This window comes from Leptonotus elevatus, chromosome 11, assembly GCF_054856555.1.
Source record: "Leptonotus elevatus isolate MCC_2025b chromosome 11, RoL_Lele_1.0, whole genome shotgun sequence".
Taxonomy (NCBI): Eukaryota; Metazoa; Chordata; class Actinopteri; order Syngnathiformes; family Syngnathidae; genus Leptonotus; species Leptonotus elevatus.
In genome coordinates, this window is record NC_141249.1 from 6,042,595 (window position 1) to 6,067,933 (window position 25,339).

The following is a 25,339-nucleotide window of genomic DNA, read 5'->3' on the forward strand; positions in this document are numbered from 1 at the left end:
AAGCAGCTGCTCTTATAACCATCATTAGCTTACAGCTTGAATTCTTTAAAGCGACAGTGTGTATAAATGTTTGCCATCTAGTGGTGAACTAATAGAATGCAACAACTTAAGTTTTTAAGCGTGTGCATTTTGAAGAGACAGAGAGACCACACTTCGCAAGCCGACCATTAATTACTGCGTAGCAGAAAGACGACTGCGAAATATGTCAAGTGCGGCGTGACCTATGTAATGTGATTAGCGATTACTAGACCTACAATTATATATTTAGAAAACTGATATGACAGAACACAATAATTTTTAGAATGAATTTAAGAATGAACATTGGAAAAAATAGAAAATGTTTATATTGTCCCTTTAAGATATGTACAACTTAATAATAAAGACAATTAAAATGATAGTACATTCAACTTTTATTCAACTTTGCAGCTTGTACCTAGCTGGCATGTTTACAAATGATGGAGCAACTTAAATTGAAGGTGATACCGTGGCCTTAAAATTATGAGCTGTAAATGTTTTGTGTATTTTAAAATGGCACCAAAAACTACACACTATGCAGAGGTGGACTAATACTATGACTATACTTTTCTTTTAATTTTTAATGCAGAAGGTAGTGAAATCAGATGAGCAAAATTAGGAAAATGCACTGGACTAAAGAAAACTAAACTCTAGCTTGTATTGGTTTCCAAAAAAGAACAAATTTAACATTTATCCAAAACGTTTTGTTTTGCTTCATAGAATGCAGAATTTAGCTTGTCCTTTGATTATTATTATTTTAATGATGTTTTTATTTAGTATTTTTTTTTTTTGATTAACATGAAGCAGGTCACAATGACTCATGAAACAAACCAGCAAGGATGCTTCAAATTGACAGATAAGCAAGTGAAATGTTTATAGCCACTGACCTTTAAATGTCATTTTTAGCTGTGGGGAAAGAAATGGTTATTGTTGGTTCTAATGAAAAATTAGATTTCAAGTATAGCTTACACTATTTACAGTATTGCCTTTTATAATACAGTATGTGGTTTAGTGCCGTTGTCTTGTTAAAGGCCAAGTTAAGACACAATAAACGTCATACAGTGATGCATTATCTCCCGCCCCAAATCAGTAATAAGAATACAATCCCTCAGAAATTACACATTATTGAAATGCCCAGAGCAGAAGTAAATACAAATAATCTAATGTTGTTCAATCATAGCCTATTGCATAACTTGTACAGGCTATATCACTTTTTATATGCACGACACTGTAGTGTAGTCACTTTTGTGGCCTAATTCAATTTTTTTTAGTAATTTCCCATCAGTGGAATGAACACACATACATGTTTGTCTCTCATGCCTCAAGTCGTAGCATGCTATGTACTTGCAGCTCATAACCCAATTTGCATAATTTACAAGTTAAATCTGCCAGCTTCAACTTTACATAACTGAATAGATTCCCATGTTGCATAAAATAGTTTACTGGGCTGCATAAATCCATAAAGTGAAGAATAATGTGGAAAGGCCTAAACACTAATGAAAGTCTCTAGTCTTTTTCTCTCCCACTCTAAATTAGTGTTACCCGGTATATTGTGGTGCTTACATTTACAGATCTTTATATACTACAGGAATAGCAGGGAAGCGTTTTAGACATTTCTCTCGGCAAACTGTTGTGTCCTTTGACCCTACAAAACATCTAATAAACTGAAAGCAGCTTTGGCCTCCTATGTTCTAATGTACAGTAGACAAAAAAAGTTTTCTATTGTGGGAAGATCTGAAAAAGGTCTGTAGGAAATAGAACCCAGGTAAAACCTGTACAATTTATTTATTTATTAAACCTTGATTAACCAGGTAAGTCAGTTGAGAACTATTTCTCATTTACAATGATGACCTGGCCAAGATTGAGCATAAAAGACAGCTGCATAAAAATGGTTAAAAAAGCAAAAATTATTAAAAAGTAGCATGAGGTCAAACATAAAACATCAGAAATACAATAACACGTGCAGCGATGAACATTGAGAGTAAGTGGCTAAAAACAAATTAAGTTCTCCGCAGATGGTTCCAGTCATCCGCAGCAGAAAACTAAATAGAGGAGTTGCCAAAGGAAGTACGGGCTTTAGGGATGTGAGACGAATGAGGTTACTGGAGTGTAGACTGGGAACAGTGTGATGGATGCTAGTGTGAATTGACACGCAGACTTGAATGCTTTCTATTCCTTGCTTCCTTCCTTCTTTCCTTCCTTCCTTCCTTCCTTTAGTCTTTCCTCTGGTCGCTTGATATCTCCCTAATCCTGTTGGAATTCAGATTTATCTGGGGTTGTTGAAACATTCTGGATTTGTAACTTTGTGGGTGGAGGGTGGTGCCGGGTTGGTGTTGGATTTCACTTGGCTTCATCGTTCCTTCCTTTGATCATTCCTCTGGCCTCCTGACAACTTCATGACTCTGGTGGGACTCTAAAGTATCCGGTTAAGGTGAAGGGCCTTGGATTTATAACAGGTTTCAGGTGATTTAAAAAGCACAAACTCGCATGCACGCATGTACACACATACGCACACAAAAGAGAGAGCGATGATGATATGTCGACTCGGGAAGGTTGCCGAAAGAATAATACTGAGCTCTCAAGAAAATAAAAAATAAAAGACAACAGGAGGATTCATTAAGATTTGGAAAATTCTGAATTAGTGGTTGCACAAAAAAAATATTTATCAAAAAGGTGGTGCAACAAATGTTGCATCAAGCACCTCGTCTGTGACTTTTATCTGTTTCAACAGGCACAAGCTACCTGTTAAATGTAATCCCAACAGGCTGGAATGATTTTGCTTTGTTTTGATTCGGGGAAAGGCTATTGCCATGGTGATGAGGAGGGAGATGAGTGTTGACTGATTGCGCTATATTGGGAAGAAAAGGAAGTAGGGTCGCATCAACAATCACATCTGATGAGATTGACGCCAGGGACTCTGTTTGATTACATACATATCCTCATCCTCAGCAATATAATTGTCAAATAAATGCTTGTGTTGCTTATGCACTGCTTGTAAACAGCTGAGATGACATATCATTAGGACAGAAGTGTTGCTGCGGCGAGGGATATGAGGAAGATTAAGATGTCCATCTGTTGCAAAACAGTCAGCTCAGATGAGGATGTGCGGCCGGCAGCTGACACATCCCAGCGAGTATGCCAAAATAGTTGGGGTCACGTGACTCTATGAGGAAAGATAAATCACAGCTCTGTATACAAATACCTCATTTAGTCTCATCAATGTGAAAGAGCAAACACAGTTCTGCAACATTCAGGGAGACCTGCTTGATGATTTCAGTTGAATAGAAGAACGATACTGCTTGAATGGATGAATCGCTGATGATGAGTTTATATTTGGATAGCATTGATTTTAATTGCTTTGATCCTGATGAATAAAGCCAATGCTGTTGAGAAAATTTTGAAAGATACAGTTCTGCACCTAGATTGCTATCATGATTGCACAATTTTTCTAGGAGCATGGGCAATCTTTTTGCATATTAACTGAATAGGCCTGGAAATGCAATAATTTAACCAAATTCAATTCAAATCATGCATTAATCCCAATTTAGAACAGTACCCAGGTGGTATGTTTTTATTAATAACAAGTCTATGACATGCTTTCGTGAAAATACCCCAAGGATCAAGAATTCATAGTCAACCTTTTACACCATGGGCACTATTTTTTGTGCCCAGCACAAGTCTAGCTTAAAACGCAGTTAATTGTGGGAGCGAACGCAGCCGACTCGTGGCCAATCAAAGCGGCTTCCCACAAAATGCCTATCCCAGCTGTCTTAGGACGAGAGGCAGGGTTGCCAGCCAATCACAAGGCATAAAATAGACAAAACCATTCACACTCACACCTACGGACAATTTACAGTCTTCAACCTACCATGCATAATTTTACAATGTGAGAGGAAACCTGAACTGCTTATCCTCCTCACTCTTTATAAAAGGCACAGTGTGGAATAAGTGACCACTAGATGCATAGATATAGCATAGAACGCAGCCGAAATGCACACATTTAGAAGCACGCACACTATTGTGGCGCAGAGAGACCATACTTCGCAAGCCTACCACCAATTCTTATTTTGCGTGAGCAAAATAGGCATCTCTGCGAGCGACGGCGACTTGGCAGCAGGTGTGAAGTAATGTACTGGTGTAGTAATGAAGTAATGGCAAGCAACGCCGGAAGACCGAGCAAGCTGGATTTAGCCAGAGCAGCTAACAAGAGCGGCTAGCGGGAGTTAGTCAGAGCCATAGGCTGGAGTGGCTAACAAGAGCAGCTAGCGGGAGAAGCTAGTAAAAAAAATAAAAAATAACTAGTTAAAGTTTACGAGAGCAAAGCAGAATGTGACAGGCGACCGGAGCCCGAATCACGGGCCTCAGTGAAGACCACCTGCAGGCCCCAACTGTGGAAGGTAAGCGGCGGTCGACCCATTGTGTCCGACACTTGAAGCAAGCACCACTACGTTCGCGAAGTTGTCCTTTGGGCATCCGTAGCAGGAAGATGGCGGTGAAACATGTTAGCCTCTTGTAAGGTGAGACTAGAGCCATGCAATATAATTTGTGAATTATAGATCTAAACGTATTTATATGTTTTTCATGTTTTTTTTTATGCTAGAGCATACAGAAGGCTTTGATGCAGCCTCTGAACTGAAGTGAACGCTTGAAGCAATGGTAGTTATTACAAAAAAGGCCATCGGGTGGCAGCAGAGTTTTAAGAGATCAACCAGGGCCATGTTGCAAAAAGTTATTTTCTGTTTTAAACAGATTTGAGAATAATGATGAAACTTAACTATGTTCTAATGCTAATTGCTGCTAATATGTTTTTCCTGATGAAAGAGATTCAAATTTTTCTTTTGGTAGGTTCCATGTTTTATAGCAATAGAACACAATATTCCCTGGGCCTTGCAAAATCTGTCAAAATCCAGTAAATCAGTCGGGAGCGAAGGATGTTGCTTCAGTGAAAATGACTGGGAGTGAATGAGTTCATAACAGAAAGGTAATGTGAGCAAATCCATTATTTCAAAAGTGTGTATCAAACTGGTAGTATTTCATATTAAATCGGTAACCAAGAAAGACCTGTAGCTCTTTTTCAAAAAGGTTGGTGACCCCTTGTACAGCATAATGAGAGTATACAACATTACAAGCAGTTCGAAGAAAGATCTTCATCGACTCCTAAATTCCAGGTCAGAAGGTGAAACACGTGACCATTATTCATGTGTATTTTGTTATTGAGCTGTATTGTTATAATTGATCTGATGTTGAGAGCTAACAAGTGTGGTTCCTGGCTAGTTAGAAATGTTTGTGGAAATCACACATCATTTTGTACAGTATGTAATTGTATATTTTTGTTAATTTCTTACCGCATAATGGTGTTCTTCAATAATAGAGGTGTGGCGAATAAAAGTTGTCTAACATTGGTTGCCTTTGTCAAATTTTTCTGACGTAGAAAATCTTTGGATATCGCTGTGACTCGTACTTCTTAAACTTGTAATACAACATTTTTAGTTCCCTGACCTTTTGCACTACATATTTTAGTTGTGTTCAAAGACTATGGAAAAATAAGCAGTCCAAGGACATGAAAGCCCACATCTGGAAGCCCATACTATTGAAGTTAATCTGCTGATGTTGATGCTAAAAGCTTAAAACTACTGATGTTCTTTAAAAAAAAAAATGTAGCACTGACAGCATACCACTTTTGTTCAGCAGTCAGAGACCGAGAGCCAACATAATGAAGTGACTCTGAATGACTTGCTTTAGGAAAAACAACCTCCCAGAGCTAATGATAAATCCTGATAAAGAGCCACCTCTCACGGTCAGTTTTAGTACTGCAGTATGCTGAGAAATGCAGCCCTGGTGAAATTTAACGGCAATGGTGAAACCTGGTTTGAGCATTACAAACAAATTAATGCGGCTGCATGGCCACCGTTAAGCGTGTAGGCCTAATATCTGAAAAGCTTGCATAACCCTGTTTAATTAAAAAATAAATAAATCATGTAATGATTCAATACTTTCAATACTGTGGATGCATTCCGGCCATTCAAATTCAAATTCAGGTTTCTGTTTCTTTTGTTTGTAACAATTCATCCATTCATCATCCATTTATCCTCATAATAGTTTCATTCACTTACGACGATATATAACTTAATCTGTATAATTTATCTAAACACTTTTGTATGACTTAACATAAAGATAGAAAGCAACGTCATGGAGGACTACACGTCTGGTATGGACAATTACAAGCTTACGGCACAAGTCAAAATGGCGGTCAAAAGGCATTTGTACAATATTAAAAATGAAAGAATCATACATAAGTCCTTAATAATGTAAAAACTGTTCCATAGAAAATTTAAAAGGGCAACAAGCTAAAACATGTTAAAAGACTATCATATAGCACATTAGCTAGCACGGAGCTGTGGTGCATGGTTTGATCTCAGGATGAGTTAGCCTGGCCAGCCAGTCACTTTTAATATTCTATACAAAGAGTAGGACATTTGCATCAATAATTTCACCGAATTGCATGATTACAGTGATGGTTCGCCTATTTTTATTTAGTGAACCCTTGTTTTCCCTCCTATTGCAAAAAAAAAAAGAAGGGAATCATAAACATCAGTCCCAGGAGAGCAATGCGGAGGGGGCTTTACTGCATTTTGCATTTTACTCCATATTTATTTTGTATAGATAATGAAGCAAGCTGGTTAACACCTAAAATATGTAGAAAACAAAGCAATATATTTTATCACTCAAAAATGATTCTTACCACTAAGGAAGTGCTCACTACAAAGCACTGGTTTTGGTTAAACCCCATTTCGAACCATCCAGTTCGACTCTTTCATCGCTTTTATACATTTTGTCTGATGTTTAGGGTCCATAGTAAAAACAAGGAATAATAATTTAGTTTCCATCATGTTATGGTTGAATATTCAACCACACAACTACTTTTGGGAATGATTTTCTGAGAGCTTTCTATGCTAGTCAAAGGCAAAAGCATACAATACGCCATCTGTTTATTACTGTGTAAGGGGCGTAATATTTCGGAAATATCAGAAATGCACGGATGTTTTGAATTGTCCATAAGAGCGTAAAAGAAAATCTGGGACAATGTAAATATATGTAAATATTCTAAGGGTTGTCGGTGGCGGCGCTTGTCTCGGTCATCATACACATACAGGTCATCGGTTCTAGTCTTGAGGTTATTAACGGCACAGGGGCGTAAGAATGTGTTGTCACGCAGCACAAGGGCACGCTCTGTTAACACCGTAAACCTAGAAGTGTTTTTCACACATTTACTGTAATCAATTAATTGCTTGTCATAAAATGCAGGACCCTCTGTAGCTATGACAACAATAAACACATTTGTCTTTTAAGGTCAAATGACTGCTAAGATAAGACATTTGGTTAAAATAAAACCAATTCACCATCTAACGGTTGAATATTTATCTTGAGATTTTCATCTGATAAAAAAAATAAGACGGAAAAAAAAACTGGTTGTGAGTTCAAGTACAGGTTAAACAATCAATCCAGCCACTGCATGTTGTTGTGTCAATGTTACCTTATCAAAGACTTACAAGAGCGATACAAAGAGAAAAAGCATCACATTGGCAGCAGTCTTGGGATTTAAAATATAAAATAAAATAAAAAAACAGCAAAGATTCCCCTGTGATGTTTCACCAAAGCAAGCATTTACAGTAGTTAAAGTACTAAAGTCTGTAAATCCACACAAGTGGACACGACAGCAAATGCAAGATGGAAACGAATACGGTAAGCGAGGTCCAATTGTTTCTCAATGGCAGGTAACGGAGGAAGTATTTATAAACCTGCATGAATGCGTCTACACAAACACCTGAAGGTTGAACTTCAAGGCTAACACCTACAACTGTGGCCTTCAGCAGCTTTATCTACACATCTAACAATGAGAAAGTATATATTAATTCAAATGAATGGACACACGTGAACGTTTTGCAAATCAGGGTTTAGCTAGTATAGCATAACAATCTGGTAAATACTAACATCAATAAAATAAGATGGAAAAAAAAGCTGAATTGTAAGAAGAAATTATTTGGTGTCACAGGACAAAGACCTGATACTCAAAACAAAGTCAACTATGAGCCACAGCCAAAATGAGCTATGATCTTGTATGATACTAAGTCACAACCCTGCAGGAAAAAAAGGAAGGATACACGGGCAGTACATTCGCTTGTTATTCTAAACTCAAAAGTATAAGCTTCAATATCCGTGCAAATATTAGCAGTCTAAGAAAAAGAAACCAACTTCCATCTTCAAGTTTTAGGCGAAGAGTTGGTCCACTGAATCACACTTCCTTTCTTGTTTTACATGTTATATAACACAAACGTATGAGGTGCTGCTGTGAAAGTCCTGCATAAAACACGCACACTTTAAAACGTCATTATGTTTAAAATGGCCACTCCTTTTGGTCCAAGCAGGTCGAGTGCCTGCAGGTGTCCAAGGAAGAGATCCTGTTTGTCCTCAAGAGTGGCCAGTTCATATCAACTGACCATCCTAAATGCAAAAAGGAAAGGCAACATGAAACATCAGGGTCCAGCATCAGTAGGAGGCCACGTCAGTAGTTCTTTCCAAGTCGTGCGGAGAAATCTGCTGCTTATTGGAAAACAGTTGTTTACGTAACAGATGCTCAGTCAAATAAGATCCATCCAACAAACGAGGCAGAGCTCTGCATGAAAATAGGCGAGCAGTATGTGATCTGAGGTGGCCGTAGTTCCGTCATTTAAGAGTTGAGGTGTCTGTCGCACAGCTCTTTATAGATTCGTTTGCGAATGCGAGGCATGTCGTCCTGACTGAACAGCAGAGGTTTCTTCACCGAGAGACAGCGGCAGTACTGGCAGATGCACAAAAACAAGGAGATATATTCAAATGACATGCGAACCCGAGTTAGGATGTCTAACATTTAAGACACCTGACACAAATACCTACTTTGTCATACTGCCAGTGCAGAAGACATGAGGCAGTGAAAGATAATGCAACACGCACAGGAGAAAGCACAAGTAGTGGAAGTCAACCTTAAACATTTTTTGACAATAATATGCGTTATGTGATCTCGGTAGTCTAAACATGATATTCTGATTAGTATTACATTTGTGGAATATGAGGCTGCCCCCTGCGATGGATAAAAACGGCTGGACTTTGCTGTTTAACTCATATTCCACTAACGCAATATTTACCATACCATATTTAGACCAGTGGGGCTGCATAGAACATATTATTGTTAAAAAAATGGGGGTTGACTTCCCCTTTAAATGAAACGGTAATAAAAAAACTAGAATATGCAATTTCTGTAGAAACTGCGTGTGAAGGCAGTAAGGCTGAATGAAAATTGTTGAGTGATTTGGAATTATATTGAATTGCATGTTATGCTGCACAAAGACCTGGAAAGAGCTGAACAATGGAGTAAGGAGCGTAGAATCGAGTAGCAATTGAGTAAGGAGTGAGGAATGGAATAAACAATGCAGTGAGGGTGGAATTGAGTAAGCGATGGAGTAAGGGTAATTTCCTGTTAAAATTAGGGCACTTCCAGGTAACTTCCTGTTGAAATCAGGCCATTTCTGGGTCACTTCCTGTTGAAATCAGGTCACTTCTAGGTCACTTCCTGTTGAAATCAGGTCACTTCATGTTGACATTTGGCCAATTCCGGGTCACTTCCTGTTGAAATCAGGTCACTTCCTGTTGAAATCAGGCCACTTCCAGGTCACTTCCAGTTGAAATCAGGCCATTTCTGGGTCACTTCCTGTTGAAATCAGGTCACTTCTAGGTCACTTCCTGTTGAAATCAGGTCACTTCATGTTGACATTTGGCCAATTCCGGGTCACTTCCTGTTGAAATCAGGTCACTTCCTGTTGAAATCAGGCCACTTCCAGGTCACTTCCTGTTGAAATCAGGCCATTTCTGGGTCACTTCCTGTTGAAATCAGGTCACTTCTAGGTCACTTCCTGTTGAAATCAGGTCACTTCATGTTGACATTTGGCCAATTCCGGGTCACTTCCTGTTGAAATCAGGTCACTTCCTGTTGAAATCAGGTCACTTCCCGGCACTGATCTGAATATATGACTGGATAGCCGATAGCCCACACACGCCAAGCCGTTGAAGTCACAGGGCGGCCATCTTGCGAGCAGACTACTGTATAAACTATATGGTATACGAACAGATTAGTCATATACAGCTAACATAGGGTCGGGCGGCAGGGTGTGGTGTTTATTTTTTAATGAGTAAAAAATAAATAAATAAATAAAAAGTGGATGGTAGCCTGGCAAGCCACACACACTTTCTTAAAAAAGAAAGTGGATGTGGTTTTCTTGAAAAAGAAAGTGGGTCTGGACAGGCGTCCATATACAGCGATTCGGCACTGGCCGAAAACAGGCCGACCAATCAAATTCGGGTATTTGCGTGACGTCGTTTCAACAGCGGCGAACTTACTAATGAATCTTCCAAGTTTTTCCCGCAACAATGACAAGTAATTCACTACTGTCTCTCTTCGGCTATAGTAGCCATGTTGGATATACTCCGCAAAAAAAAAAAGAGACTTCCATCGAGTTGCTTTTCTGACGTCACGTCCGCTCTCCACTCATTGGTTCATTCTACTGTCTGTTAGCTCAGGTTTGCCCCGCCTCAGAAATGCGACTGATAGGGCGGCTGACCAGACTCACTCTCCGGCAAAGCCGCGAGTCAGTCTGGATTTCCAGGCTAAGAGGACGGTATGTGCTGCTCTGAAGGCCCCCTTTTCTTTTATCGCTCAGTTCCTTAGATCCCAATATTATATTTGGCAGAGGCATCCTTTGTTGAATTACAGTTATAATTCTTTAATAATAAAAATATACATATACAAAATATATATATAAGTTTCCTCCTGTAAACATCATTAGGCATGTAATTTATACATGTATTTAAGGTAAGTTGTAAAATGTCTGAAGTCCTCTTGTTTATGTTTAACAAATTTAAAACATCATAAATCATGCTGTTTCTATTAAGTATGGTTTCAAATGTTCTCCAATTTCGATACTATAAATGAATAGGATCTAGGAAAGTCTTAGCCTATCGCCTATACAGTCATATATTCAGATCAATGCTTCCCGGTCCCTTCCTGTTGAAATCAGGTCACTTCCTGTTGAAATCAGGTCACTTCCGGGTCACTTCCTGTTCGGGTCGGGGCATTTCCTTGTGTGAATCCCAGGCATACCTAATCATTTGGCCAAGATGGTTGCCACCCCAGGGGGCCAGGTGGGCGAGAATTCCGGGCATACCTAATCAATTGGCCAAGATAACTGCACCACCCCGGGGGGTGGGAAATGTTGCGTGTGTGGTAAGTGCAATCGTCAGGTAAAAGCTGAACAGTTGAAAGTTGGAAGGGTTTGAATCGGTGAATAAATGTAGAAATTTTAGAGGAAAAACAGAAAAGGGTAAGGTGTTAAGAATCAAGTAGGGTATGAAGTAAGGTGTAATCATCCCTAAAGTGAAATGAATGTTTTGTATGTCACTTTGAAATTATGTAAATCTGTAATGTTGAATCTGCCATTAGGAATGTGGAATAGTAGGGTACAAAATAGGGAGTTGTTCGGTAAGGCGTGAATATTTGGAATAAGAAAAATGGACCCTAGAATGGCATGAATATTTGGAGTATATTAAAATTGGAATGATGAGAATCGGATGAAAATGTGGAAGTAGTTTGATGTCAAAAAAGTGGGAAGAATAAATTTAAATAAGTTTAAAGATAGAAATAACGTGTGTGAAGGTGTGAATTTGGGGAATGGAAAAAAATGGAGGTGCGCGTGGCATGAATATTTGGAATATTTTGAAATTGGAATCTCGAAAATCGGATGTATTATGTGAATGGAGTAAGTCATAGGTGTCAAACTCCGGTCCTCGAGGGCCTGTAGGTTTTGGATGTTTCCCTTCTCCAACACGGCTGATATATGATCAGCTCATCAGCAAGCTCTGCATAAGCCTGATAACGATCCTGCTGATTGGAATCAGCTTGTGTTGGAAGAGGGAAACCTCCAAAACCTGCAGGACTCCAGCCCTCGAGGACTGGAGTTTGACACCTATGGAGTAAGTGATGAAGAATCAATTAGAAAATGGAGTAAGGTTTGAAAAATCAGGTAGGAAAGTGAGTAAGGTTTGAAGAATCAAGTAGGGAATGGACTAATAATCATCCCTAAAGTGAAAGGAATGAGTTAAAAGTTTTAAAATGTCACTTTGAAATTATGTAAATGTGTTATGTTGAATCTGCCATTGGAAGAGAATGGGGAATAGTAGGGTACAAAATTGGAAATTGTGGGTAAGGTGTGAATACTTGGAATAAAATAAATGGATCCAATCATGTCGTGAATATTTGGAATAGATTAAAATTGGAATCACGAAAATCGGATGAATTATATGAATGGAGTAAGTGATGAAGAATCCATTAGAAAATGGGGTAAGGTTTGAAGAATAAGATGGGAAATGGAGTAAAGTTTGAAGAATCAAGTAGGGAATGGACTAATAATCATCCCTAAAGTGAAATGAATGAGTTAAATATTTTGAATGTCACTTTGAAATGATGTAAATGTGAAATGTAGAATGAATGGGGAAAAATAAGGTACAAAATCGGGAATTGTGGGTAAGGCGTGAATATTAGGAATTTTAAAAATTGACCCTAGAATGGCATGAATATTTGAAATATGTTGAAATTGGAATGATGAGAATCTGATCAATTATGTGGAAGTAGTTTGATGCCAAAAAAGTGGGAGGAATAAATTGAAATAAATTTAGATAGAAAATAGCCACAGCCTTCACACAGTAATGTCTCACCTCAAGGACAAAAACGCCACAGTCACTGTCATTTTTCTGTTGAGGAATACCCTGAGGAGTCAACAAGTCCAAATTAATACAAAGCAATATTAATATGCATTTATTTCAATGGCATTCCAGTACATGCAGCTAAAATGTTTGTTCATCATGAGTCAAGAAGAAACTAGAATCTCAACATTTTCTTACACATTTCTTTACGCAAGTGTAGTGATGGACAAATGAAGCTTCATGAAGCACTTGTTTTTTTTGCTTTGTATTTTTACTCCTCTAGATGGCATTCTTGTTTTAAAGATACAGTGAAAATTTGCACTAGCCTTTACATTTAAACCAAGTGCACCATCTAGAGTAGTTAAAGAAAAATATCTCAAGTGTTTCATAAAACTTCATTTTCCCATCACTATTTTAAAAGCCCATGTAGGGTACAGTTGGTCTACCAAGTGTGAAAGCCGATACAGCTATGGTCCTGTGTCTATATACAATCAACATAAATGCCATATGAATTTGTGTTTTTAATGTATCATTTGAACTGTTCTATTTCTGTGTTTGAATGATTAAACTGTGCATCATCAAAAATAAAAATAAAATAATTCATTTGGACTGGATTGGATTTAATTTACCCATCCACAGCCATGGGTGTCTAAAGACACTCACACATAGTGGCTGCCGAATTGGGGTATGCTTTTTGAGTCAGGTCCACCCTATAATGATTCAAATCATTGCCAGTGAAGCATCAAAAAGGCTTCCAAAACTAAGAATACTATATGGATGATGGTGGCAGCATCATGCTTTTTGTCTGTCCTGCCAGTGTTATTGGTGCTCATCATAAATGGATGTAATAATGAAGCAGCAGGACTACCTCTAAATCAGCTGAGTTAAATGTTAGAAGGCTGAAACTCCCTTTTGGGTCAAAATTTAATGTTAAGAGGACAATAAGCCAAAGCACACATCAAGAGCATCCAATGTTATGGGATGTAATGATTCCACCCAAAAACAATGGTTTAAAAAAAAAAAAAAAGCATAAAAAACTCCCAAATGTTATGACGTTTACAGTTATAGCCTATATGACAGTTTCGTCAACATTTTCACACAAAAAGTAATAAACCTGTCAAAACCGAGATACCGGTAGATAGTGATGAGATCTGGTTGTAATCACGAGTACAGTGAAAATTTTACATACAAAAAGACTGAGCTCCAAATTAGGAGTTGAACAACTATGGATTGTTTTGTAGTAGTCGACTAATGAGATGAAAGTCAAGTCCAAGTTGATTACTTAATGAGAACATATTTTTTCAGCATATAACAGTGGTGGTTCAACCCTTTTTGTACCACGGACCAGTTTCACGTAAGGACATATTTTGATGGACCAGCATAGAAACAAAAATACATTCATAACTACAACTCACAGCTGAATGTAGTTGTTGTAATTATCAGGAGGCTTTTTTGTCTTAAATGAATGGGTGTCCAACCATTTTCATTTTTGGTAAAATATTTCCACATGCTAGTAGCATAATACGACCACATGCTGTATCGCAACGACTATTTTGACATCAAATGTTGATGTCGGTTGGTGTGTTTTCTGATAGGGATACACAACGTAATATTCATTTAATGGTTACCTTGATGATTGCAATCTTCCAACCTTTCAGGAAATTAGTCTTTTTCTTCTCCTGAGCTTCAGACTGAAGGTACTTCATTATGTTCTAATAAAAGATCACACAAACAACATTTTCTTAAGGGGATACTCAAGGCAAAAATGTTCTGAGTTCAGGGAATAAAAACGTCTACAGCAGTAACAACAAACACATTAAAGTAATAACAAATGCAAAGAATTGATACGGTCATCTATCGACTTTATATTGTTGAATAAACACCAGCTCACGAGCGAGTATATATCGCATGCCAGTGATGCCTAGCTCCAAACGGACTGGCGAAAAATGTTCATGTTCACAGTGACAAGAGTTGGATTTTGAATTGGTGTCATTTCAGATACATCATCCATCTGCCTGTATAAAAGATGACCGATTATCTGATGTCATTAGTCGTGTTCCGCATGAAAAGATATCACTCACATCTGCAGTGTGTCGGAAGACAATGCCTTGGCTGTCAAAGTAATTGATGGTCTTCGTTGCCATGGTTACAGTGACGAGAGACCAGTGGATTTCCAGGTGGATGGGAATGAGCAGTAGCCACTTGGAGAATAAATCCACCTGAAAAAAAAAAATCCAAAATATTGATAATGTTGTACTAAACTTTGGGAAGCAGAACATGGAGGTAATGTACGATCTGACCTGCACTATTATTGTCTAAATTGATCAATCTATCTAAATCACCAGTGTCCCTACCTTTTTGGTCCATCTCTTTACTCCTTCATACCCCTTGGCATCCAACTGCTTGTGGAAGAAACTATTGAAAAAATGAACCTAGAGGGAGAAAGGTGAAACCACTGAACGGAACAAAGTATCCCCATTTCTAAATTGATCATGAAAGTACATTTCTGATTCTAATAAACTCTGACTTAATATTTAGAAATATCACTTACATTGTGCTGGGTTGCTTCCATAATGAGGTCTCCATAAGTGTTGATAATCTGAAAAAGGTGAAATAAAAAGAAGCAGTGTAAAATATTCTACCTGTCTCGACATAGTACAAAAAAACAAAAAAATCGATTCTCCGGTATTCATTGTGATAACTCGCAGATTTTCTGGACTACAAGTCACACTTTTTTTCATAGGTAAGGATTTTCCTGCGATTTATACTCCGGAGCAATTTAGAGACTCTAGACTTACGCACAAATATGTCCTACTCTTTAACAATTAAATATTTATACAGTAAACGTTAGCTTAAAAAGAATACATTTTAAAATATATAGAAACTTTAAAGTTATATTAAGTTTACTCCAATTTTCAACAACAACAAAAAAACACTGTGATGACAGGTGTCTACTAATTAACAAAGGCGATTTGTCAGATCGACACACACTGCCACATTTTCATCAAGAGACCACCACATTACACGATTTTACATTTCAAATTAGAATTTTTTTTACCACTTGGCACCATGTGTTATTTCTGTTAAACTAATAGAAATAAGAAATGGAATTTTGATAGGTGGCTGGTGGCACAGGTTGTAAAAGTTATCTTCGCACATTCACTTTGACAACAAAACTCACTTTTTAAACTATAGAGCTGTCAAACAATTACATTTTTTAAATCCGATTAATCACATCTTAGAATTTGGATTAATCACTAAATTAAAAATGCTTTTTTAATCAACATTTTTGCTTGCGAAATTTAAAGAGCACCTGTTATGTGTCATTTTCTTTCAACATTTAATGTTATGAGGACGTTTTAAGAAAATTATATCCACTGCACACGCTCATCATCCTCTTTTTCTAATCAGTTAATTACATGCATAATTCAAAATGAAAAACATTTTTACCCCAATATTCTGACATGAACAAATATTCTGAATGTCAAACGCAAACATTTATTAAATACTTTAATTTAATGCATGTAGTTATGTTTATTGCTCAAACACAACCTGTGCTACCATTAAAGTAACCATCCGCTGTGAGCTAAACGATCATCTGTGCTCAAAATTAATAGTGCAATTAATATGCGTTAATGTGATAATTTTTTGTGATTAATTAATTAGTCAACGCATTAACTTTGACAGCACTCGTAATTTAACACCATAATTGCAGACATCATTAATACAAAAACAATCCAACAAAATACAGGATAACTTAGAATAACACAAACCAACCTGAACCTACCAACTGTACGACCAGGGCCCGGTTGTTCAAAACTCGGTTATGTCTTTAACCACTGGTTAAGTAGATTTAACGGCACTGTTATCTTGTTGTTCAAAACTCTGTTAACTTTAACCGGCTGTTAACTTGCTGTTAAAGTTAACACACCTAGGGGCCGCCGCTAACTTTTTAACAGTATGGTTACCTCCTGTGTTTGTGGCTAATGCTGCCTTCATGATGCCCGTTGAGCGCAAGAAAAAGAGTCTATCACACACGCACGGACGCACATACAAAAAAATAAAAAATAAAGAAGAGCAATGATGATGACATTACCGAATGAACAATACTGAGCTCTTTAAAAAAAAGAAAAAAGAAAAGAAAAGGGAGTCTATCGAGGGCTTGGTTTTGACATTGGTGATTATTTTGATGAAGAGTTATGCGCACGCTACCGCTTAGCAGTAATACAATGCCAAGTCTCATGCTGAGTCAAAAGAGAAAGAATAAACATTTGTTTTTTAAGATAAGTTCTAAAAATGTACAGAGAGGGAGCTTGCCCAACATTTAGTGGGAGGTGATTGCAAGGGGAGGTTACCTGTAATGTTTCTTGTTTTCTTTCACGTCAATAATCAAACAGACAACAACACTGTGAATAACGGCTAATTGTTTACGTTAAATGTATTTAAATTTAATATTATAATAATACTTTTTAATTAAAAACAGTAATTGCAAATATTAGTAATCATTACAAGTATTAGATAAAAAATACACACATATTAGAAGTATGTAAATAAAAAACAAGACAAATAAAAGCAATTCTCTCAAAAATATTACACAAAAAATACATATCAGTCAAAAATATAATTAGGTTAGACAAAAAAACTAACAAAAATATGAGAAACAAAATCAAACAAAAACATGCAATATTCTATGCTACAAAAATATTGGCAAAAATACTACACAAAATCTTCACTGAAAATACACACCGTATAAAAAAAAAACTTATAATAAAGTAAAAAATAATAATAAATTGTTTCACAAAAACTTGCTTCAATCATTGATTGAATAACGTTTGCTTGGTTGGTCGTTTGGATAGTATCCATTCCTTTCGCCGACCCGGAAGTAAACAAAAAGAGGAATTGTGGGATATATCTGTGCTAACCAGTGCTGGTTAACTTTAACTGTGACGTTAACTAACAGTGTGACTAACAATGTTTTGAACAACGCATATTTAATGGTCAATTCGTTAACGGTGGGTTAAGGATTTAACCGGCGGTTAGGGATTAAACAATGGTTAAAATAACAGAGAATTGAACAACCGGGCCCAGGACATCATTCACAAGTCAGATGGGCTATACCGACAAAATCTCTCATGTGCCATGCACTCATGTAGTCAAGCGAAAATGTGAACCAAGAACAGTGACAGCATGCAATGGACCCGTGATGTGCTCACAACACTAACACTACATAAGCAAGTTTAGCCAACATTCTGTCATCCATTAATTCCTCAGCCATCAAATCCGAGGTAAATGATTCACAATTCGGAGGTTTTACTGAATCGATAGTGAATTGCCAGGGGAACATACAGTTTGCAATGCATTGATGAATCAAATATTTCCCCCCAAATTCCCTTACCTGATCATTTATCCAGTTCTGATCCTCCAGCGTGCCAAGATCTTCCAGACTCAACGTATGTTTGTTATAGATGACCATGAAGCCAGCAACCGGTGCAGAGGCTAGTGCTGCCTTATACCGCGTCATCTCCCGTTGGATGTTTAGTCCCCTGAAACAAAAATATTGATATGTGAGCATAGCACAGGGTTGCGTTAAACAATTGTGTGCATGCGCACTAACGAGTTGCTGAAGTCGTCACAGCTGCCGTTTGTCTTCAGGTGTTCCAAGACATCGGACTCACTGAGGGGAATGAAACTGCCATATTTTATGTAGAAGCTCTCCAAAAAGTCTAAAATTGAAACAGCATTGTCACAGTATTAGAGGTTTCCATTCTTTGCCCTAAAAAGAGCAGATAAAATAGATTCAAATTAATGCTTACTAGTCAAATACATGTGTGCTTTTATAATACAGCAATCATTATGTACCTTACACTACGGTTACTGTTATATTTTTTAGGCTTATTGTGAAAACACCACACTGCTAAAAGAAAAGAAAAGAAAAAAACAATTAAAAACGGACTACTTTTATCAGGCATGGCAAAAAATGCCCAACAGAATTGGGGATCATAAATAAGCAAAATATCACTTTTTTCCCCCGATCACAGTACTTTGGTTTGCATGTTTTTTAACATAAAACTCCCAAAACTATATTAAAAAGGTAAATTACACTTAATTATTTCTGGTGGTTTAAAGTACATATTTTAGGATTATCACTGTGGTTAATATTATTGGCTTTATAAGATGGACACGGACAAATTTCACTGTATTGGTACTCTGGACAGCGGCCAGAAGCAGAAGTTAGAATAGAAAATTGACATTAATGTCATGTAATTTTAAGTAAAAATCCTTCTTTAAAATTATGTCATGTTTTTTTTTTGTCGAAATTTTATGTATTAAAAGTATTAGTGGTATCGCTATTTGGTATCGGTGACAACTCAAGAATTGAGTACTGTCTGAACAAAAAGTGGTATTGAACATACCTTGATGATGTACACCTAAATGTAAGAACTATTGCGTAAATTCCAAAACACCAATCTTACCATGGACCAGATGAATAAGTTTCTCATGGATATCATCACTTTGTGCGTCTCCATCCATCTCTTGTACATTTGTTTCTTCTGACGGATTCTTAATAGGATTTTCCGTTTTCTCCCAAGTTCCGGGCTGACAGTACAAATGGTGGTCTATTAGTGCGCAGCTATGTTGCACGCTACATATTATAATAGGATAATGTGAAGAAGAAATTGTTTGATTTGCACAGTCCGTTTCCATGGGTGTGGATTTGGGATTGTTGTCTGTGGCTGATGTGACGTTTCCATTGGACACAGTAGGTGAGAGGCAAAGAGACGACGAGTCTGTTCTGTCAGGAACCAGTACTACTTGCATCTCCGAGTCGTGGTTCTGAGGACTTCCTGGCTTTGAAGGAGAAGCTGACCCCCCTGATGAGCAAAATGTTCCATTTCCTGGTTCGTTAATGCTACTTTTGTCCTCAGGTGTCTCCCCTTGGGGTTCTGTATCAGGCAAATTTACGGAATCTCCATTTCCAATCTGTGATGTATCCGAAGTACAGTTCACACACCCCTGATGGACATTTTTAGAATTGACAATAGTTTCATTTTCAACACCTTGTTTAATTTCAATGATGGTTTCCCGCGCTAATACATTTGGGAAGGTCATCTGGCCATTGTCCAAGGCATCCCCATCCAGTAGAGAGATACAGACCCGTGAAGGAGCGGTTGACCCTGACTGAGTATTTGATATTTTCATACCCTCACACATGTAATTTCCATCCTCAGCTTCCGCTACCACATCCTCTGTCAGGTCAAAGTCAGTAATTGTTATGAGCTTGTCCCCACTTTCCCGTTCTGAGGTGTCATGGATGCTCCTTCCGGTACCCCTTCCTCTGCCTCGTCCCCTCCCCTTCCCTCTCCCTCTGCCTGAAGTTTTGCCATCCTGTGACCTTTTGTTGGGGCCGCAACAGTCACAGGTCTTGGGAGTCCTCTTTCTACTTGATGTGCGGCCATTGATTGTTGTTGATTGTATAGAGGACCAGTCAGATGCAGGACTCGAGTTAATTTGATGGGTTCTATTAGGAGTTATAACTGATGACCCAGCTTCTTCAAGCTTCTGACTCGTGTGCTGGGAGACATCTAAAATGGGGGTCAGATCTGAGTCAAGGGGTTTAGCTGGGATATGAGATGGGTCCTTGTCAGAAGTATCTGTAAGAGGCAGCACTGGTTGAGGTGCTGCTTGCTCTGGAGCTGCTGCCTCTGTTATATTAGGTGTAAGAGATGTTTTCATTGGGGAAGCAGAGTTGCTGTGAACCATGACGTACACCTTTTGTAATTTAACCCCATCCCAGAAACTTCAAACACTGATCCCCTCTCCCCTATTGCTCTTTTTATCCATGTGGTGGGGTATGTTCTTAATTCTGTTACTTCTCTTTTAAACTGGCCTCAAATCAAGAAGAGTAGTTGTGCTCTGGCTTTTCCCAGTCAATGTTACTGGTGATAGCAGTACAGAACTTGGTGGTATTGAGTGTGGCTCACCAGCCACCATAGACTCCTAATGAGAAAAAAACAAAAGTTCCAATTGTGAATAACAGAAATACAAATAAGAAATCAGAAACTTCCAATACATTTGAGTACTCTAGTATTTAAGTACTATTATCTGTGTCATATAAATTGAATAACCAGTGATATAAAAAATTTGTTTTTAAAAAGGACTTAAAAAAAACTCTTCTGTGGTTATGCAGCAAAATGAAATGACCACTGATAACAATGAACTAAATCCAATCAGGTTATTTGCATTAATTTATGCAAAGTGTTGTACTTTGTGAATGTGACACATTTTCCATTTGGTGAACGTGAGAGCTGGATTCAAAATTAAAAGGTAATAAAACACACCTACTTTAACAGAAAAAAATAGCTCTTTAAAACGACTCAAAAACCAGTGTCATCATTTAAGAGAGGTAATTTTAATTTGGTTATTTGCGAATAGTTTAAAATCCCGTCATTGCTTCTGCTAATGTAAAACTACTTGTAAATAATGAAGGACTTTAGCCAAACTAAAAAGACCACGTAAATTCGGATAATCTATATCTATCTATATATCTTATAGGATTCAAACCTCTGCATGCAAGCGCTAATTAGTTATTGTGTGGACTTTTAAAGTTAGTCGCCATCCTGAAGCTAAAAGCGTTAGCTAGCGTCAGCCAAAACACAGACAAGGCGTCGGAGGACAAAGCGGAAGTTTGGAGTATGAACTCTACATTCTTACTGTGCATACGATGAAAGGCTTAGAAAAGGCATACAGGAAGCATTCGTATACATTACCTCGTCGTTTGGGTGGTAAGACTTTTGTCTCACATAACGTGAAGATAGAAGCATCAAGCTGGCGGCGCACGTTGATGACGTCACTATGTCAGTAAGCTTCGGTTCTTTCCGGAGACACTCACGAGCGAAGCTTCGTTTGCCCCGGCAAACGTTGATCTGTTCGCCCCCAGAATCACTTCTCTTCTCTTCTATTGATTTATTTATTCACCCCGCCCTCTCGCCCCCCTTTCTTGTCTTCAAAATAAAACGTTTTCGGGTATAGTCTTGCAAGGGGAAAAAAACATTTTAGTTTTGTTTACAGCTCTCTCTCTCTCTCTCTCTCTCTCTCTCTCTCTCTCTCTCACACTCACTCCTTATTGTGTACACTACGTATGTAACGATATGCATATTATATTTATAGTATATTTCTTGAAGAAAAGTAGGACAGTGCTACTGCACACATACAGATCATTGACACAACTCGTGGTTACTTTACATTTAATTACAAAAAATAAAATAAATACAACCATCAGCTGAAGAGTATAAGGAATTATGCACAAAATTAACATCAGTAAAATACAATTTCAAAAATAAACAAAAACAGCGCAACATAAAGCGTATTTCAACATGAATTCTGTTTCTCCCACAAGTACAGCAAATATAGTGCGGGAAAGTCATAATGGATATTTGGAAGTTGGAACAGATGAATAATATACAGGTATAAAGCACAAATATAATATTCATACACATTAGAGTACAAAGGTTTGAAAAATAAAAAATATCTGAAATACAAATTATTTGAGTTTACCCCAGCAAAATGAACCACGTGAAAAACAGTGTTACAGTCCAACTGCAATAAACAAAATCTATAGCTATATATTTCTATTCGTACATGAGGTCAGTGCTAGAACATTTTCTAATTGGGATTCTTTATTTCTACGTAAAAAAGACAAAACAGGTGTCCAAACACCATTTTGCAGATGTCTTTTGTTTCCAGTGACGTGCCTTATTAAATTTAATATTTAATATTTGAATAATATATAACAAGATTTATATAGGCTTACTCTTGTCTGATTTTAAGATAAAGAGGGGCAAATGAGACCAGGACAAGAGGGGAAAATGTTCACATGCTACTTCATTTTACTACTTAAATCAAAACCAGTTGCAAGGTTTGGAAGTATATGTCGGTAAAGAACACATTAGTGGTGCAGCCAGTTCTGTAGCACAAGACCTGAAAGAGAATTTTGGGAGATTAGTGAAAAAGTAAATGTATATATTTTTTAAACATATCTCCATAAAAAGAAAAAACGCTACCTCATAGTGCAGGAGTGTGAAAAGTCTTGAAGACTGCAGTGCCGTTGCTGCCTCCGGTTGTTAGAACCTGAAGCTGTACCTGATAAACACTGTCACTCTGGAGACCATGAACTATCACTGCCCTCTGAGACTGAGAGGTAAGAAACAGTTTCAACAATGGAGCAATCAAAAATGGAAATGATGACACATGAGTGGCTGCATAAATAATACGTCAGGCTGTATAAACGATACATTATTTATATCTCACCGGTGCAATTGTCTGCGTCTGAGAGATAAGCGTGTCCTCGTGGCCTTTTGCTGCCAAGGTTACAGCTGACTGCAGTGTCCATGTGAATTGGAAGCCATGAACCTCTGCCAGGTCCAGTGCATGTTGAGATACCCTCCAGCGAAACACAGCCAGCAGCGTACCATTGACTTGTTGAAAATCTGCTGTCAGGCGCTCTGGACGCAGTATCACTTTTCTGCCTGCTGGGGGGCGCTCTGACCCAGAAGATATGAAACCTTTCAAAACACTATACCGCATTTGTTCTTATGCTTTGTGTTACATCTTACAATCTAATTTCAGACATTCAAATGATGATTATGAAAACAACCACTCATAATATGGTGGTACCTTGGGTGCTGCAGGGCAAGGTTTTGCCTCCTTTGACCCTGATGGAGGAGCAAGTTGGGGTAGTTACCCAGGCAACAGCTTCTGACTCAGGATCAGTCTTCATTGCCACAGCTACCCAGTACTTACATGCAAACAGTAGGCCTGTGATGGTGTAATGGGTACCCTGGAGAAAGAAAATATGGCCAGGTTTGTGAGAGAACCCATGATTTAAGTGACATATTGCTTTCTTTCCCTTGGAAAGCTCTGTGATATTTCTTTCATATTGGAATAAAAATCCCTTTCAACAATGTGAACTTGGCAGGTAAGTACACTGGCACTATTAAAGAATGAAATATGTCTGCAGTAAAAACTGTTGATGATCACCATTTTTACTTAAGATGATTAATAATAATAATAATAATAATAATAATAATAATAATAATAATAATAATAATAATAATAATAATAATAATAATACATTTTATTTATATAGCACTTTTCATGCAGAGATGCAACCCAAAGTGTTGAAGAAACAGCAAGTTAAAAAACACAAGACATAAAACAAATACATTAAAATTCAATAAAATGTCAAATGTAGGACCATAAAAACAAAAGGTGGATTCCCCAGATTGTTTGTGGGAGATCCTTGGAATCTCTAAAAGATGAGCAGTTGAAGACCGAAGGGCGCTTGGATGGACATATAATAAAAGGCAATCAGTGATATACGATAGTGCTTGTTTATGTAGTGCTTTATAAATAATTAACTAAAAGAAACCGGTTGCCAGTTCAAGGGGGAAAATGTGAGCACTTTTTTTTGTATTGGTTAAAATCCTGGCTGCTGTTTTTGAATAAACTAACTTTCTGAGATACTTTTGAGGCAAGTTCGTAAAAAAACAAAAGAAAAAAAGAATTACAATAATCTAGTCGGCTCATGATAAAAGCATGAATCAGCATTTACAAATGGCCTAATTTTGGCTACATTCCTAAATTGGTAAAAATTTGTTCTAGGAATTTTGTTAAAGAAGATTAGAGTCTAAAATTACATCTAGGTTTGTCACATGGGTTTTTATTTGCTTAAAAAGGTTTAAAAACAACAACACAACATCTTTTGCCTTCTATCCTTTGAGCATACAAATAATATATTCCCCCCTCCCCCCCTTGTTTAAAAAAAATCCTACTCATCAATCATTGACATCTGTGAGACAGTTGAAAAGATTGTTTACAAAAGCGAGGTTGTGAGACAGATATGTATAATTGAATTAAAAAAGAACAGGACCTAGAATGCTTCCCTGCGGAACATCATATAGCAAATGTTTCGGACACAGTTACCTAAACTGACACAAAATTTTCTTTCTGGCGAGTGAATCCAATCAAGAGCCCCGCGCCAAATAGACGCATCCATGTCTCAAGCTGTTTCAACAAAATATTACATCATAATCAATTATGTCAAAAGCAGAACTCAAGTCTAATAAAAATTTGATATTCAACCTTAAATGAAGCAATTTCCTAGCTGCATGTTTGATCAATATATCATTTCGCAGTTGCTTTGTTTTGTGAATAAAGGTTGTTTTATCTTGTTATTGAATACATTCGCACCTCTTAGGGGTGCTATTTCCTTCTTTTTTTCCAGTTGTTTGGTATTTGTCCAGATGACACATTTCAATACAAGCTAAGAAACCTGAGACAGGTATAATGACAAAAGTGAGGTCGGACAAAGTGATGATGGCCGAGAGACATGGTTACACAAACACAGAAGATGGGGGCATTCCACTGGGGGAAAAAAATGAGTTATGGAGTTGAAACCCAATCTGCCACAGATTCACATTCACATATCTAACACTAAAACACCCACTCTGACAACTCATTAATCAGCCAGGAGAAT

The 25,339-nt window shown here is 37.6% G+C and overlaps 2 protein-coding genes across 2 annotated transcripts in view; both read right to left on the reverse strand.

The window, feature by feature from the left end:
- Positions 1 to 7,419: 7,419 nt before the first annotated feature.
- LOC147165617 (uncharacterized) lies at positions 7,420 to 21,649 on the reverse strand. The gene is made up of 10 exons (XM_086089983.1): positions 21,573 to 21,649; positions 19,278 to 20,802; positions 18,419 to 18,527; positions 18,200 to 18,347; positions 15,356 to 15,403; positions 15,159 to 15,236; positions 14,886 to 15,023; positions 14,433 to 14,516; positions 12,817 to 12,867; positions 7,420 to 8,854 (listed from the first exon to the last, which is right to left on the reverse strand). Exons 2-10 carry the CDS (start codon positions 20,563 to 20,565, stop codon positions 8,744 to 8,746), a joined length of 2,055 nt encoding a protein of 684 aa, XP_085946109.1. The 5' UTR covers positions 20,566 to 20,802; positions 21,573 to 21,649; the 3' UTR covers positions 7,420 to 8,743.
- A 383-nt stretch (positions 21,650 to 22,032) lies between these two features.
- The window catches only part of anos1b (anosmin 1b), a 48,215-nt gene continuing 44,908 nt past the window's right edge, over positions 22,033 to 25,339 (reverse strand). Inside the window, exons 12-15 of the mRNA XM_086089348.1 lie at positions 23,479 to 23,641; positions 23,113 to 23,345; positions 22,866 to 22,995; positions 22,033 to 22,782 (exon numbers count right to left, since the gene is read on the reverse strand). Coding sequence (XP_085945474.1) covers positions 22,867 to 22,995; positions 23,113 to 23,345; positions 23,479 to 23,641 — 525 coding nt within the window. The 3' untranslated portion in view covers positions 22,033 to 22,782; position 22,866. The remainder of the gene's footprint in view (positions 22,783 to 22,865; positions 22,996 to 23,112; positions 23,346 to 23,478; positions 23,642 to 25,339) is intronic.

What these genes read in the sequence shown, in the direction of transcription:
- LOC147165617 (XM_086089983.1), bottom strand. Translation starts at nt 20,565, where the DNA reads ATGGTTCACAGCAACTCTGCTTCCCCAATGAAAACATCTCTTACACCT. An exon ending in TGGAAGCAACCCAGCACAAT is followed by an intron (nt 15,237 to 15,355) that starts GTAAGTGATATT and finishes TTCTCCCTCTAG; the next exon opens with GTTCATTTTTTCAATAGTTT. An exon ending in TAAAGAGATGGACCAAAAAG is followed by an intron (nt 15,024 to 15,158) that starts GTAGGGACACTG and finishes TTTTTTTTTCAG; the next exon opens with GTGGATTTATTCTCCAAGTG.